Source organism: Telmatherina bonti, assembly GCF_933228915.1.
Source record: "Telmatherina bonti genome assembly, chromosome: 4".
Lineage (NCBI taxonomy): Eukaryota > Metazoa > Chordata > Actinopteri > Atheriniformes > Telmatherinidae > Telmatherina > Telmatherina bonti.
The window spans coordinates 26,939,939-26,956,162 of NC_136622.1; the positions used below are offsets into that span (position 1 = coordinate 26,939,939).

Sequence of the window (16,224 nt, forward strand, 5' to 3'; positions counted from 1 at the left end):
TCTTTGGAAGGGATAATCAGTCAATCAGTCGATGAATTAAACATGCCAGAGATTACAATGATTGCTTTATTAAAGTTTCTAAATTGCGTACCTTCTTCTTTTTCATGTGTAAATGAGATCTAAAAGGTGATAAAAGCCATAAATGCCTTTTTTTTGTTATTTGTCATGACTATATTACAGTCAGATGGCAGAAGCACACAACTTGAGCTAATTTTAATGAGTTTATGATTTTGCTTAATACTCCAGAATGTCCTGCCAATCTTTATGATGAGGATGATATAGACTTTTATAGGCTTTTACAAAGAATCTAGGCTATGTCAGGGCTAAACAAGCGGTCATGGTTTATTTACACTAAACACATGAAGTAATAGTGCTACAAACAGCAAAATGTAGACATACATGTGCAGAAAAAAAAAACTTAATTAAGGGTCTTAATGCCAACTGCTTTTATTTATCTATACACAAAATTATAAGCTCCTAACTTCAGACTTTTGGAAGGTAACTAAACTATTCGCCAAAGTATGCCCAAAGCTGCAACTCTGGAATTATTTTTATACATTGCTATAAACTTTGATTAAATCTATTACTTTTTCTTTAATGAACCACACACACACCAAAATGACATACAAAATACCCAATACTATCAAATAGGCATCTCCCAACCTATTCAATTCACGAAACAAAATTAATCTTTTAATCCCCGGAATAGTGATTTTGGTTTAGGTTATTAAAGTTGGATCAGTCTGTAGTTTGTTTTTTCCACTTTAATTTTGAGTATAACTCCAAATCCAGACCTCCATGGGTTGATACATTTGATTTTCATTAATAATTTTCGTGGGATTTTGTTGTCAGCACATTCAACTATGAAAAGAACAAAGTCATTCATTCATTCATTCATTATCTTAACTGCTTAGTGCAATGAAACTAGAGCCTGTGCCAGCAGTCTTTGGGCAAAAAGCAGGGTACACTCTGGACAACTCGCCAGTCCATCGCAGGGCCACACAGAAACCACTCACACTCACTCCTATGGGCAATTTGGAGTAACCAGTTAGCTCAACATGCATGTCTTTGGACAGTGGGAGGAAGCCAGAGCACCCGGAGAAAACCCACGCATACACGGGGAGAACATGTAAACTCCACACAGAAAGGCCTCTGTCAAAAGTTCTACAAAAAGAATGCTTGCTTTCATGGCTTCTTAACTTTTAATCTACGTTTGAAGAATTTTAAGCTACACAGCCTCATTTTAGCTTGCATTGATGTACATGCACTAAACATTCCGTTCCTAATTTTGCTCCACTGCTCTGGTTGTTTGTTTTCTGCATTAATGTGATTAGGGGAGACTTTCTCAGGAACTTGATATTTCCGCAGTAAACTGGATGAAAGCTTGGCGAACAACCTTCATGCTTTGAGCTTGTCTGTTATTTGTCACATGCATAAAAATAATTCCCAGAAGTTGCAGCTGAATTCACATGCAGAACTGTGACATGAAAGTTAACTGATGGATAAAATGTATCAAACAATAGAGTAGTATACCTCTTCTAATTGTTGCATGGATGTTGACAGGACGTATTTGCAGTATGAGCTACAGCCCAAGTTTAAGAGGTAGCCTTGTTGCATGACAAGTGAATTATATATTCTTGTTTCTAGGAAGGAGACCTTTAATTTTCTGGCAGTCAGGTATTCAGACAGATTTGTTGGTGTCTAATTTCTGTGGCAAAGTCAGTTATGATACGCTGCCTCTGTGCTGTTTTATATGAGTATGGACTTGTTCTATGTAAACGCTCCCAGGCAGAAATGTACTTGAGTCTAAAAGCAACCTCATACAAGAGACCATAGATCACTAACAGATAATAAAATCGGAATGAGACACACTAGTGACTTAATTTCAGGTTTTGTAAGATGGATCACGTAAATGAACTACAGCAGATGATCAATTTATTTACCAAACAGAGCAATTGCTTTTTTGTTTTTGGAAAAAAAAAAAAAAAATCTGCGTCACATGCTGGAAATTCCTACTTACATCACTCGCTGGGGAGTTTCCATTTTTAAAATTATTGTTTTTCCAAAAATCAATTACTTCTGTCCCTTCATACCAATCAAACCACCCCTACATGGTTTAACTAAACTTTTATATTGCTAAATGTAAGAAAACCTAACCCCATTTATTAGCCAAACTATAAAATATAAATCAAAGGTGTCCAAAGTCGGTCCTTGAGGGCCACTGTCCTGCAGGTTTTTGATGTATTCCTGTTCCAAAACACCTGGCTTCCATTAAATAGATCCAACAGCCAACGAAGTTCTCAGCATTCCAGGTTTATCTGAGTCTGGAGCGTTGCTGGAACATGGACACATGGAAAACCTGCTTGATTGTGTCCATTGAGGACCGGACCTAGACACCCATGAAATAAATGTTTCAAAGGCATCAATATTAGCTCCAATCTGACAGTCTGGAAGGAAATCCTTCAAATAACTTTGTTCCTCACTCTTCACAAAAAAGTTCATTACTCTCTTGAAAAAAAAAAAAAAGTTAACTTTACTCAGTGGAGCAACCAATGAAAAACAAATAAAATAGATAAATAAATTAAATAAAGTACTTAAAAGATGAAATTGTTAACAAAACATTTATATAATGTGACATATCCACAGCACAATATCTAATTAACCCCAGCACATTTTTTGAATATCAGCAACCCAAGTTTAAAACAAGTAAAAAAACAAAAAAAACAAACCTATATTTCCATTATATTTAAACAGGCTGCCATTGATTTGAAGAAGACATATATTTGAACATTATCATATCCACAGAAAAACATTGTTACACATCTGTTTACACATCTGTATATTAGTGCTGTGTTCCCGCCCTGTCTCTACATATGAACAACTTCTGAAACATCCTTAAGGGGACAGCAATAATCAAAGTGGGTGAGACGGTACAAAGAGCTAAATTAATTTGTAAGTGTATGAATAATAATGCATTCACTTGATGACCAAAAGTCTGTGTGAAGAAGATGTTCATCAGGCACAGCTAGAATACTGAGGGACATTGTTGCACAGACAAATCTGTGCGTGTTTCTTCAAAATCTGGGAAATTACTGGGAAAAGTTCATGAAATGAGCAACCCGGCAGCTGACTGATGTGTTTGCAGCTAAAATGTCATACCTGACAGATAACACTCCATCTTCCATGGCAAAAAGTGCTCATGGACAAGCTGGAGTGCGGAGCTGAAAATGTGTCAAATGAGGAAGCGCTTGTGTTTTGTGACAGATAAGTGCATATTCTTTTTATATTAGGATGATTTTTTTTAGTACTTTGCCATAGTCAATGCATCATTAAAGTGAAATTTGCTGTTTTTTTGGGGCTATTTCTCAAGTTCTAGTCTGTTTTTCATAATGAAAACATGAGAAACAGACAGACAATTTCCCTTTGGGATGTTGTTGAGAATGTTTGCCAGCATAACTCATGTCTGTTGAATGACCATTATCTGAAACCACACAACTTTTGTTTTTATCATGACCAAATGTGAGAAGAACTTCCTCTTACTGCTAAATTGGAGTTTTATTGGCACGTTGTGACAGTGCAGTGGTGTGCATAAACCTTCTGTGTCCATGATATGGTCTAGAATTACATTTGACTGACAAAACTGAACATGTCACACCTCATTCTTGTCAAAGCTTAAATTTTTAGTTGCACAAAAAACAGTATTTATGAAACATGTTGAGATAAAATTGAATTGAATAGAAAAAGTTTGCAGGTTGCTGGCTTGAGCCTTGGTAAGGGGCGGTTCTGTGCAGAAAGGCCACTATGCAGATTTATTCTACAGTAATTTGACTGAAACTTTTTTGCAAATCAATTTACGTGTGATAAGTGGTCAATTAACCGTAGGATTAACCTAACATGCATGTCTTGTGGGTGGGAATAAGCCAGAGTACCTGGAGAAGACCCATTCATGCAGTTAAAAAGAATGAATCAAATTCATTTTAAACCAAAGACAGTTTTTATTGATATCGTTGGGATGCATACTTTTAACTTGATTTTAACATTGTTCAGCCCTTTGGTTAACAGAGGTTGTGGTAAATGTGCTATATAAATAAAATTGGAATTGAATTGAATGCATATTCCTCACAGAAAGGCCAGACGAGGCTCGAACCTTCTTGCTGTGAGGGCACAGTGCAAACCACTACGCCACCGTGCTGCCCCAGCCTGAGTACCTGGAGAGAACCCAGGAACTCTGGCTTCTTACTGCCGTCCAAAGACATGTATATTAGGTTAAGTGATCATCAAAATCTCCATAGGAATAAATGTGTGAGTGAATGGTTGTTTGTCGCACTGCGATGGACTGACAATCTGTCCAGGATTTACCCCGCCTCTTGCCTGATGATTGCTGTGATAGGTGCAGGATTCCCTGCAATTCTTAACTAGACTGAGCAATATAGAAAATTAATGTAAAAGAAATATTACATTAAAGGAATAGCTTTAGCTTTGTGTGCAGTGGAAAATGTTGTCTATCACTATGATTGTATTAGTCTTTGAACTTGGACTAAATCTCTAGGTATTTTCTTTGGTTTTGCTGTGTTGTTTCATCATTTCAGTCTTGTAATCTTTGAAGTTACTTAGATGAGAGTTTTGATAAATACTTTTTAAAAGCAAATGCTATTTATTAATTAGAACATAATTGAGAAAGTACATTGTCATGGAAATTTGACACAGCATATTTTTAATGTGATACACCTTTATTAAAGTTCTTTTATGCAGTGCAAAATACATTCTGCATAGTTTAAAGTAGTTCAGAAAGCTTGCCTTGGTAAGTTCATGCAAAAACTGAATGTTCTGTTTCAAGGCCTGTGTCAGCTTTGACTATTATCATCTTCTGCTCGCGGTTGTTTTGACTAGTGCTGCCAAGTGAAGGTTGTTTGTGTATGCCTAAAGAGCGCTGTAACACCCTGAGCGGCAAGCAGAGCTCTCAAGACCTCTCGCTTGCAACAACTGTGCATTGTCGATAAACTGGACAGAACATAGTTGATTTCTAGATATATTTTTCACCAGATAATTTCCACAACATACATCATTCCACCAAACCCAGTGACTTCACATATCTAAGAAAATGGATCTTGATATTTGGGAGAGTTTAATGGTCCCTTCCTTTGCTTTGTTACAGTGCTACAGTTTAATGAAGCTCAACAAAGCTTTTTTTGTTTGTTTTTCTATAATATAAAGATGCTGACAATGGCAATAAAACTATTTCTGATCCTGATTCTTGTTCTAAAAGCAGAAACATAAATAAAAAATCACACCTATTTAGATTTTTTTTCTCACCCAAAAGTGTGTATATATTGGTCACATCTCAGTATTTGAATTATCTGTCTCTGATTGTTGACTTTTCTGTATTAGTAGAATCTGTTTAGAGAGAGAAATTGCCCAATACTGATGGTAAACTTTACCATCAACATTTGGCACGCTGATCTGGTGATCAGAGCTATCACTGCAAGAATGTTCCTGGTTCCAGTCTCAGTTGGGACCTTTTTGTTTGAAATCTAAATTCACCATGGGGGTGAGTGTGCATGCCTTTTTATCTTGCTTGTAAACTGAGATAGGCTCCAGCCTATCCAAGCACACCAAAAGCTTTAGGTTACCCCCATATCTCATTGAAATCATAAAAATGAGCTGTGAAATGTGTGAATGATGTGGATGAAATACTACTTGCCTTATAATTGTGTACATATTCAGTGAGCTTGTGACTTGCACACAGAAGTTGATCACAAGCCCAGTCACACAAACATTCGGATGTTGGTCACATGCTCAGCTGCGCACTGCCCAGTCAAAAATGTAATAGACATAATATGATTTCTGCTAGATGGACTCATAAAGTAATAATTGAATTATTGACAGATATCCCAATACAATGGATAATACTTTTTTATTTTTACCCTCAGTTTGAATGACTGTCTCAGATTCCATAAAAATTCATCACACAAACTATATAAAAGGTTATAAGGCTAGTAATGGCTGTAACAGGTTGTAAGGCTAAAAATTCAGCTATTTGTGAAACTTATATTAAAATAAACTTATAAGACAAAATGGAGAATGTTGAGTGGCCGTTTGTCTCTGTGTGGCCCTGCGATGGACTAGCGAGATGTCCAGGGTGTACCCTGCCTTTCGCCCAAAGACTGCTGAGATAGACTCCAGCTCCTCTGCGACCCTTCATTGGAATAAGCGGTTAGCATAATGAATGAATGAATGAATGAATGAAAATGGAGAATGTGTACATACAACATAGTTATAGAAATATAACATAGTTTACATGCATCTGTCATCACAATTTACATTCTGTGATGACAGAACTTAATTACCATTTTGCTAACAGTAAAGTGATATACTATATATATATATGTATACACACACACACACACACACACACATATATATATATATGTATATATATATATATATATATATATATATATATATATATATATATATATATATATATATATATATATATACATATATATATATGTGTGTGTGTGTGTGTGTGTGTGTGTATACATATATATATATATATATAGTATATCACTTTACTGTTAGCAAAATGGTAATTAAGTTCTGTCATCACAGAATGTAAATTGTGATGACAGATGCATGTAAACTATGTTATATTTCTATAACTATGTTGTATGTCCTTGAACCAAATCAAAATGAGCCTCAGTAGTGTGTGTGGCCTCCGCGTGCCTGTATGACCTCCCTACAACGTCTGGGCATGCTCCTGATGAGGCGACAGATGTTCTCCAGAGGGATCTCCTCCCAGACCTGGACTAAAGCATCCGCCAACTCCTGGACAGTCTGTGTTGCAACTTGGCGTTGGTGGATGGAGCGAGACATGATGTCCCAGATGTGCTCAATTGGATTCAGGTCTGGGGAATGGGCGGGCCAGTCCATAACATCAATGCCTTCATGTTGCAGGAACTGCTGAAACACTCCAGCCACATGAGGTCTAGCATTGTCTTGCATTAGGAGGAACCAAGGGCCAACCACACCAGCATATGGTCTCACCACGGGTCTGAGGATCTCATTTCAGTACCTAATGGCTGTCAGGCTACCTCTGGCGAGAACAAGGAGGGCTGTGAAGCCCCCCAAAGAAATGCCACCCCACACCATTACTGACCCACTGCCAAACCGGTCATGCTGGAGGATGTTGCAGGCAGCAGAACACTCTCCACGGCATCTCCAGACTCTCCAGAACCTGCTTTCATCTGTGAAGAGCACAGGGCGCCAGTGGCGAATTTGCCAATCTTTGGCAGTGCTCCTCCTGTTCCTCCTTGCACAAAGAAGGAGGTAGTGGTCCTGCTGTTGGGTTGTTGCCCTCCCACGGCCTCCTCCACGTCTCCTGATGTACTGGCCTGTCTCCTGGTAGTGCCTTCATGTTCTGGACACCACGCTGAGAGACACAGCAAACCTTCTTGACACAGCTCGCATTAATGTGCCATCCTGGATGAGCTGCACTACCTGAGCCACTTGTGTGGGTTGTAGACTCCATCTCATGCTACCACTAGAGTGAAAGCACCGCCAACATTCAAAAGTGACCAAAACATCAGCCAGAAAGCATCGGAACAGAGAAGTGGTCTGTGGTCACCACCTGCAGAAACACTCCTTTATTGGGTGTGTCTATTGCCTTTAATTTCCACCTGTTGTCTATTCCATTTGCACAACAGCATGTGGAATTGATCGTTAATCAGTGTTGCTTCCTAAGTGGACAGTTCGATTTCACAGAAATGTGGTTGACTTGGAGTTACATTGTGTTGTTTAGGTGTTCCCTTTATTTTTTTGAGCAGTGTATCATAATGTATACAACAAAATATGTATAAATACAAATTCAGGAGATATAAAGACTACATCTCATGAATTTGTATAACAAACCTTAGTGCCTTGTTTATTGTGTGGAGATTTAATCATTCCCCATGAGATATTCAGAAGGTGAAGTTGTCAGACTGCTTTCTTTTGGTCCTCTTGTTCATTCTTACCTACTCAGCACATCTGTTTTAAAGTTTTATCAATCTTTTCAGCTCATTTATTTAATTATAGTTGTCTAAATTTATGACAGCTTCATGGCTCTTGTAAAGCTGCAGTACAACTAAATCTACTTATGATTCCATTCAGTTCAATAGCTGCAATCCATTTATAATCCAATCAAATCTTTTAATGATAGACATTAGTTACATTTATTAAAATTATTTCAATTTAAAGCCAACTCACAAAAAAATGCCAAGCTATGGAAACCAGTGGAACACAATGATTCTTTTCTTCAGTTCAGTCTCTATCTGAGACTGTACTGCCAGCTGGCAGAAGTGGAAAGGAGAAAAACTTCCTTTGAACAACAAATTAATTCCTGCAAAGGAAAGCTCATTTGTTCCTTTGTTTGCTTGATACATACCAAGAACTTAACTATTCTAAAATGGCCAATCTGTGATTTCAGGATCTAACTGGCACTTGCTGTCAACTAAAACACCACTCACTACAATATTTTCCAAACAGCAAGTTTTTACCTCTTTGACTGTGCAAGTTATGATTTTTTTTTTTTTAATTTTTTTTTTTTTTTTTTTAATAGTTAATTATCTTCCAAGCGGCAATTAATGTCCCTTGCGGGTAAAAAAAAGAAAGAGAGAAAGAAAGAAAAAAAAAACCTAGTTTTTTGTTTTTTTGTTTGCATTTTGGTACTTGGATTTATACATCTTGATCTTTGTTGTACTCTGACTAAGGTCTTACAGATCTTTTTACAGATCCCATCTGTACATCCTCAGGTTAATTGCTCTCAAATGGGAAATAATTTGAAGGTTATTAAGGTCAATTACTCACTCAACAAAAGCCATTCCAAATCAAAAAGTTGTCTTTTATCTCCTCAAAGGGGCCTGGAAACCAGACTGAGAGGGAGTAAACAAGCTCTTGAACTCTGCATTTAATTTTCCTGTCCCTTAAAGCATTCAGAGCAGAGAACGCTGAAGGAGGATGATCTTGAACAAATAACAGGGTTTGGCATACTTTTTTGACACATACTGTATATACTAGAAAAAGACATGCCGGGACATATGGGTTAGATTTGAAAATTATAATGATACTGTAATAATTAAATCTCAGAAAGAGAAAAAACTAATTCCAGAATTTTGCTTAGTTTGTTAACTTTTCAATAGTAATAGCCCCACCTTCGCTGTAACCACCATAACATAACAATAAAAGCCAAGCCAGACTTCAAGTGGCTGTGCTAATGATAAGGCATGACATAGTAATGGAAAACAAGACTGTTAAAAAGCAGATGTCCTCTGCAGTTCACAGATGGGATTGATATTGACATAGCTGGAGGTGATATGTTGTAGTGTACATTACATGGAAGAGGAAAAATGTATGTGCACTAATGAGAAAGGGTGGTTGGGGTTACAGCTGCAGAGGGGTGGTAGGGCTATTTACACGATACCAGCCACATATTCCACTCAGTCAGAGAGAGAGAGACACAAGCGAGGTGAGCTTGTGAGACACCGTCTCAGATCAGTCAATAGGTAGGTATTCTGTACCTTTCAGATATTTGTAAAGTAGAGCATGACATGTTTTAAATGACTATGTCCGTACAAGTTAGTGTTGCAAAATTTGTCTGCAAGAACCATCAGCATGTGTGTGATATGGATGCAGAACTTAGTTTCATGTCATCTTCAAATGGTATTATTTTAACCAGTATTTTCCCTTTTGTGTTCCAGCAGTAATCATGCGGACTATAGTGCTTCTCTTCATAATGGGAATAGTGGATTTGAGTATGAACCAGCACAATAATCCGTTCCAGTGGTTGTTCCATCGACAGGGACGGTGGCAGAATGCTGGCTGGCAGGCTGAGAACATGGATTGCCCCCTGGAATGTAACTGTCCCCAAGCCTTCCCCACAGCTATGTACTGTCACAGCCGCAATCTTCAACACATTCCTTATGTCCCATCACATATAAAGTATGCCTACCTGCAGTGCAACCAGATCACAGGCATTAAGGATGGGGTATTTGACAATGCTACCAGCCTGGTCTGGGTTGTTTTATCTCACAACCAGCTCAGCTCAGACAAGATCAGCAAGACTGTCTTCAGCAAGCTAAAAAATCTGGATCAACTTTACCTGGATCACAATGATCTCACCCGTGTGCCTCAGAACTTTCCCAGCTCTATCACGAACCTACGACTTGGTCACAACAAGATCTCAAAAATCCCCCCCAGCTCATTTGAGGGGATGACCAACCTCACCATGCTTCAGCTTCAAGCAAATGTCATAGAGGATGTAGGAGTTGGGTTTAAGGGACTGAAGTCTTTGACTTTGCTTGACATGAGGAAAAACCAGCTGAAGAAAATCCCTGACAACCTCCCTAAAGATCTGCAGCAGCTTTACCTGGAGTCTAACAACATAGAGACCGTACCTGAAGGCTTTTTTTCCATGTATCCTAAACTGCAGTTTGTACGATTGTCTCATAACATGCTGACTGACAAGGGACTGCCATCCAATGTCTTCAACATCAGCACACTTGTAGAGCTTGACCTGTCTTTTAATAAATTGGAGAAGATCCCTGTGGTCAGTAGGAACCTGGAGAACTTGTACTTACAAGCCAATAAGATCAAAGGTATGAACACTTCTTTCTGATATTAAGTCACAGCATGCCTTAATCAGTTTACATCACAAAGAGTTAAAAGATGCACAATTTAAAGCTTATCAAAGATAATCTCAATTCTTAATAATTTATTTGATTATTTTATTATGTTATTTGCCACATAAAAATGTGTAGTAAGTGCAATTACTTACAAATTATCCATTTGAAATTCTAGAGACACAATCTACATTGCAGAAACCAGACTGAAAATGGAAGCCAACTCAAATGTGCTAAATGGTGCAGTTCCTTTACTGACCACTTGAGGGTAGCTCTATATAACAATCACAATTATAATACAAATGGCAATTACAATTAGAAGGATGAAAATGATAACAACAATCATAATGTCTATTATAATAAAAACAATTAACAATAATGATAATAACAATAACTACATCAAAAAGTTTATTTTTTGTCAAGTTCTTGTTATATTGAAAATATTAATGTTATTTAGTGTTCATAACAGATAGAAGGGGGGGAAAGAAGTCTAGGCAAAAGTCTGCATTTTACTCTTTTACTCTATACGAGCTTGAGGGTCACCCATCCATCCATTTTCTGAACTGCCCGTTCCAATTAAGGGTTGCAGAGAAGCTGGAGCCTATCCCAGCAATCATTGGGTAAGAAACATGGTACACTGTGGACAAGTCACCAGTCCATCTCAGCAGCTGGAGGCCCACAGACCACAATTTCCTGTCCATCAATTTTGCCTGGCATTCTAGATTATATTGATAAATAATAAAAAAAATACCTGATGGCAAAAAAGTTATGCGTCAATATCAATATAATAGACTGTTTAAAAAAAATGCTAGGAGCCTTCATAATCTCACCTGTAAGTTTCTGAAGAGGTAAACTGAAGCTAAGGGTGGATGATTGACTTCTATCTGAACTACCTGGAGCTAAGAGCTAACCTGGAGCTAAACAATAGCTAACCAGCTAACAGATGTAGACAGGTGAAAGCTAAATCATGCTATTAGTCGCTTAAACACGACTGTGATACACACTGCCTTCTTGTAGAGGGATATTCAAAATGTCAGTCAAAATGACCCACCGCTAATTATGTCAAGTTTCAAAATGGAATTGTTTATAAATGGATGAATTATAAAAAAAAATTCATAGACTTCACTTTTAACTGCAGGATGTTGCGACTTGGTCAACATGCTGCTTACAGTGCTGTGTTAAGAGCTGTGTGGCTCTTTTATGATGGCAGGCCCTGTTTACTCTACAACACTGAGACAGTAAAAAAGTTTTGCTGTGTTGTGGCCTCTTGTTTACTTGGTTGGAAAGTTTTGGTTGGTTGGATAAGACTGCAAAGATTTGACAGTGGCCCTCAGAGTAAAATGCATTGGATGCAAGCGTCAAATAACAAGTGGTTAGCATGCAACATTTCTGATGAATTTTATTGTGTTTATAAGGAGGCAGCATACACCTGGATACGTGGTTAAAGTTTTACTGCCTACTTGAGGCCTTGCATGTGTACTACATGGTTTCTAGTCCTACTTGTGTTTTCCACAGCATAGAGATATTTTTAATTCTGCTGCTGTTTAAGTGCTATTTGTTTTCATTTTTAATATACAAAGGAAAAAGTTTTGCTTGGAAATGTTGTGTAAACAGGGCTTTAGAGAGGGAGAGACAGAGAGATGACATAGCATGTCATCTGGTTTGACCCACAGCATAGGTCTAAGTCAGAGCAGTAGAACATTGAAGTATGTAAGCTGTCAAATACTCCCTGTTTTCCAGTAAATGTTTTGCAACAAATTTCATCAACAACCACCACACAGCTGTTCTAGTTACAGCAAAGTCTGGGTCACCATTGCTGGGTAAAGTGAAAGAAGTTTACCTTGAAGTTTCCCCCAAGGGACTAACTTTGCCTCTACCTCTGGTTTGGAGCTGGCAGCAGAAACGGCTTTTTCTGTCTGAGTCTTCGCTGACATTGGAGACATACCAGAGCAGCGTGGTTGCTAAACCCTCACAGAAATGTAGTTTCAGGAACAAAATCACTGGACAAGTAATTTTGACAAGGAAGATGACTGGTTTTGTTGTTGCTGAATTTATATATATATATATATATATATATATATATATATATATATATATATATATATATATATATATATATATATATATATATATATATATATATATAGCTTACATGAATTACATCACCATACTGCAGTCTATCGACAACACCCATCTACCTGGAAAGCTCATGACATGGTGTCTCCAATTTGGGCTCCTACATCAGGTGTTGTGGCCCCTAGCAATCCATCAGCTGCCCACCTCAACTGTAGAGAAGTTGGAAAGAGGAGTCCTAGCATAAAAAAAAAATGCCTAGGACTCCCACAATGCCTCACCACCATAAACCTCTATGGAGATGGTGTCCTCAAACTGCCCTTCACCAGTTTTACAGAGAAGTTCAAATGTGCCAAAATATGGCTCCAAATGACACTGAACGAATCCCAAGACTTAACGGTGAGGAACAACGTACCAACCAGGTACCAGGAAGTGGCGATAAGATGGGCCAAGGCAGTTTCCCTTGGCAAACAGTAAAGTTGGACATGACGAGACTGTATGGAGAAAAGAAAGATCACCTGGAAAGACGTGTGGACTATGGAAACAAAGCTTGAGCTTTATCATCTGCGATACCTACAACGTCCTCTCAACACCAACCGTCCGCAATGTTTTGGTGATGATCCTGGCTGTACTCTTTGCTCAAAGCCAGCCTCTCTCCTGCATATATTAACGGGATGTAAAACGAGTCTCACCCAAGGACGATACACCTGGCACCATTAGAGTGCCTTGTGGCCACCCTGGAGAACAAACGAATGGCCATCAACTCCCTACCACCACCAGGAGCCAGGCCCCCCGGGGAGAAAGGTCTCTGTTTGTGAGGGGACCAAACCAACCAGGAGTGTTGCACCACTGGAGAGAGAGAGGCCAGCTGTGCTCAGCATGCAACTAGAGATTGCCCACAGATACTGGCAAACAGCTGGTGTTCCTATGCAAGATTGCTACCACTACCTTAAGGCCTAACCTGGTACTATGGTTCCCTTTCCTAAAGAAGGTCTACATAATGGATACCTTGGGAGGATTCTATGGATGGGACACATGAACTATGCAGAGCAAGCTGCTGAAGCACAACGACACAGCTGGAAAACCAAAGTCCGCCCAGTGGAGGTTGGATGCAGGGGGTTTGTTGTCTACCACCAAACTGCTGAGAGGCCTTGGAGTCTGGAGGCCAAAGCCGGTCTCAGACAGGCCTTCCTCAGGCAGGAGGAAGAAGCAGTCATTGGCTTTAGATGAAGAGGAAGAATGCTTGCTGGACCCACACATAGAAAGTCAAATAGTATGCCCTTTTTGTTACTACTTTTTGTTTGTAACTATAATTGCGCATGGGACACAGGCTCAAGTTTGATCACCCTGTAGACGGCCACCTCTGGTGAGGGTATATAGTGTTTAAGGCCGAAGCCCCCTATAACCCAGAGGAACTGAGTCATAGTGTGACCCCCCTCTCCCAATCTTCTTACATGGGTCTATCATTCACCAACTATCCTTATACATGCTTGCACAAGGATAATTACGTCTTTCCTGTGTTTTCTGGAATCTGCACATATCAATATTTTTTTGCGTATGTACTTTCAAGATTTTGGAAATACCCTCTTCTTTAGTATAAAACTTGTCATACCCTGACAGCTACCAAATGGATAAGTGTAGCGACCTTGGTTTATTTAATTCAATTCCTTCCATGCATTCCTTTTTGAGCATAAAAATAAAAACTGTCAACAGTTAAACGACCTAGCTTTTGGTCTATATAAAAACTTCATGCATCTTTTATGGTTGCATTCAATTTGAATAATCACAATGATAATAATAATAATAATAATAATAATAATAATAATAATAATAATAATAATAGTAATAATATGAATATGAATGCAATATTTGCTTTGTTAAAAAAATTGCTTAGAAAGGTAGAAATTATTTTTCTATTTTTATTTTTATTTATTTACTTTTTTAGTGCTAACAGTCCCACATACACTTGATGCCATGTGTGAATACAAACAATGTAATATTGTACCAGTCGTACCACTTGTATCTGTACTTAAATGCTCGACTATTAATCATATTATATCTGTCAACAAGATACATGTTTTACCACTAGATGACAGCAAAAGCAAAATATATTAACTGTTTCTCTATTTTTTACCTGATGACTGTCTCTAATGCAGTGCTTTCCAAAACTGTCTTTAATTACAAATAAAAAAAACTTAAAAAGAAATAAACAAAAACAAAACAAACAAACAAACAAACAAAAAAAGACCGGAAATAATACCATAAATTAAACACAGAGTGTATGTACACACATGATTGAACATAGGCAACCCATATCTGGCTGCAATGTGTGTGTGGTTATAATGACTGTTGTTAAGTTTGGTCTGATTTGACACCATTTGTGGTATATATGCAAGTGTAACCTCTTGTTGCATTACACTTCTCTTTCAGAGTTCTCCCTGAGCAGTTTCTGCAGCACAGTTGACATGACAAACTTCTCCAAGCTGAAAATGCTGCGTTTGGATGCCAATGGGATCAGCGCCAGAGACATTCCTACTGAAGCTGCCTACTGTTTGCGGCATGTTGCTTTTATTGATGTGTAGAACTTCCTGCTCTGATTTTCAGCTTTTTAACTTTTCTGTCATTGTTTTTATTTGCTAGTGTTTACTGCACTCTCAACTAAATCATAAGATTATGTTTTTTTAATAGTTAGACAATCTTCTATTATCATTTCAATTATTAAATAATTCCACCATTAGTTAGCAGGAAATACCAACACTGCATAATCCAGATGGCACGCATATGGATGACAGAAAGATTAGAAAAGGGCTTGATGAATGCTATCCTTTTCTTCTTCTTTTTCTCTTTTGTTATTATATAAGTCCTTTCCAGTATTGTGGGGAAAAAAGGCACCCTTAGTTACATTTAAGTTGCAATCAATTAATATAAAGTATCCTAGTTATTTTTGACAAAATTTGAATGGCACTGTCAATCAATTGTGTGAGACTCTGTTTTAATCTTTGCCTCCACCATGTGGAAGGTGATGAAACTTCATGTGATTCAGAAATATCCCTCAATACAGTTTGAAGAGGACATCTTTCAGTTTTCAGTTTTTATTCATAAATACCTGACATTACAGTTTATTCACAGGTTGATTGTGGTGACTGTTCAGGCCACAGAATAAGTTGCTCATTAGATTTACTAATAATGTGTGTCCAACCACATACTTTACAATCTACATAGACATAGTTTAAGAAAATCTTTTTTATAAGCTCATCCAGTGCGAAGACTACCAAGAGTGAGCGTATAACATTAAATTCTGATCTTGACATCAACATGCTTGGCAGTGTGCATCATGCCTGAAAAATTTCAGTCAAAAGTACACATGAAGATGGGAAAGGTTATAGTCATCTGTACAGAAATGAGGGCCCCCAACAATCAGACAATGTATGAATTGATTTGATTCAGTAACATCTACTCTACACAGGAGTGATCAACCAAAGGGATCACTGTA

At 38.0% G+C, this 16,224-nt stretch overlaps 1 protein-coding gene across 1 annotated transcript; it reads left to right on the plus strand.

Annotated features, from left to right (window-relative positions):
• Window positions 1–9,745: 9,745 nt before the first annotated feature.
• Window positions 9,746–15,313, plus strand: fmodb (fibromodulin b; the record flags this gene model as incomplete). Its single annotated transcript, XM_079239726.1, has 2 exons — window positions 9,746–10,634; window positions 15,162–15,313. The coding sequence occupies 2 exons, from the start codon at window positions 9,746–9,748 to the stop codon at window positions 15,311–15,313; spliced, it is 1,041 nt and encodes a 346-aa protein (XP_079095852.1).
• Between the last annotated feature and the right edge of the window lie 911 nt (window positions 15,314–16,224).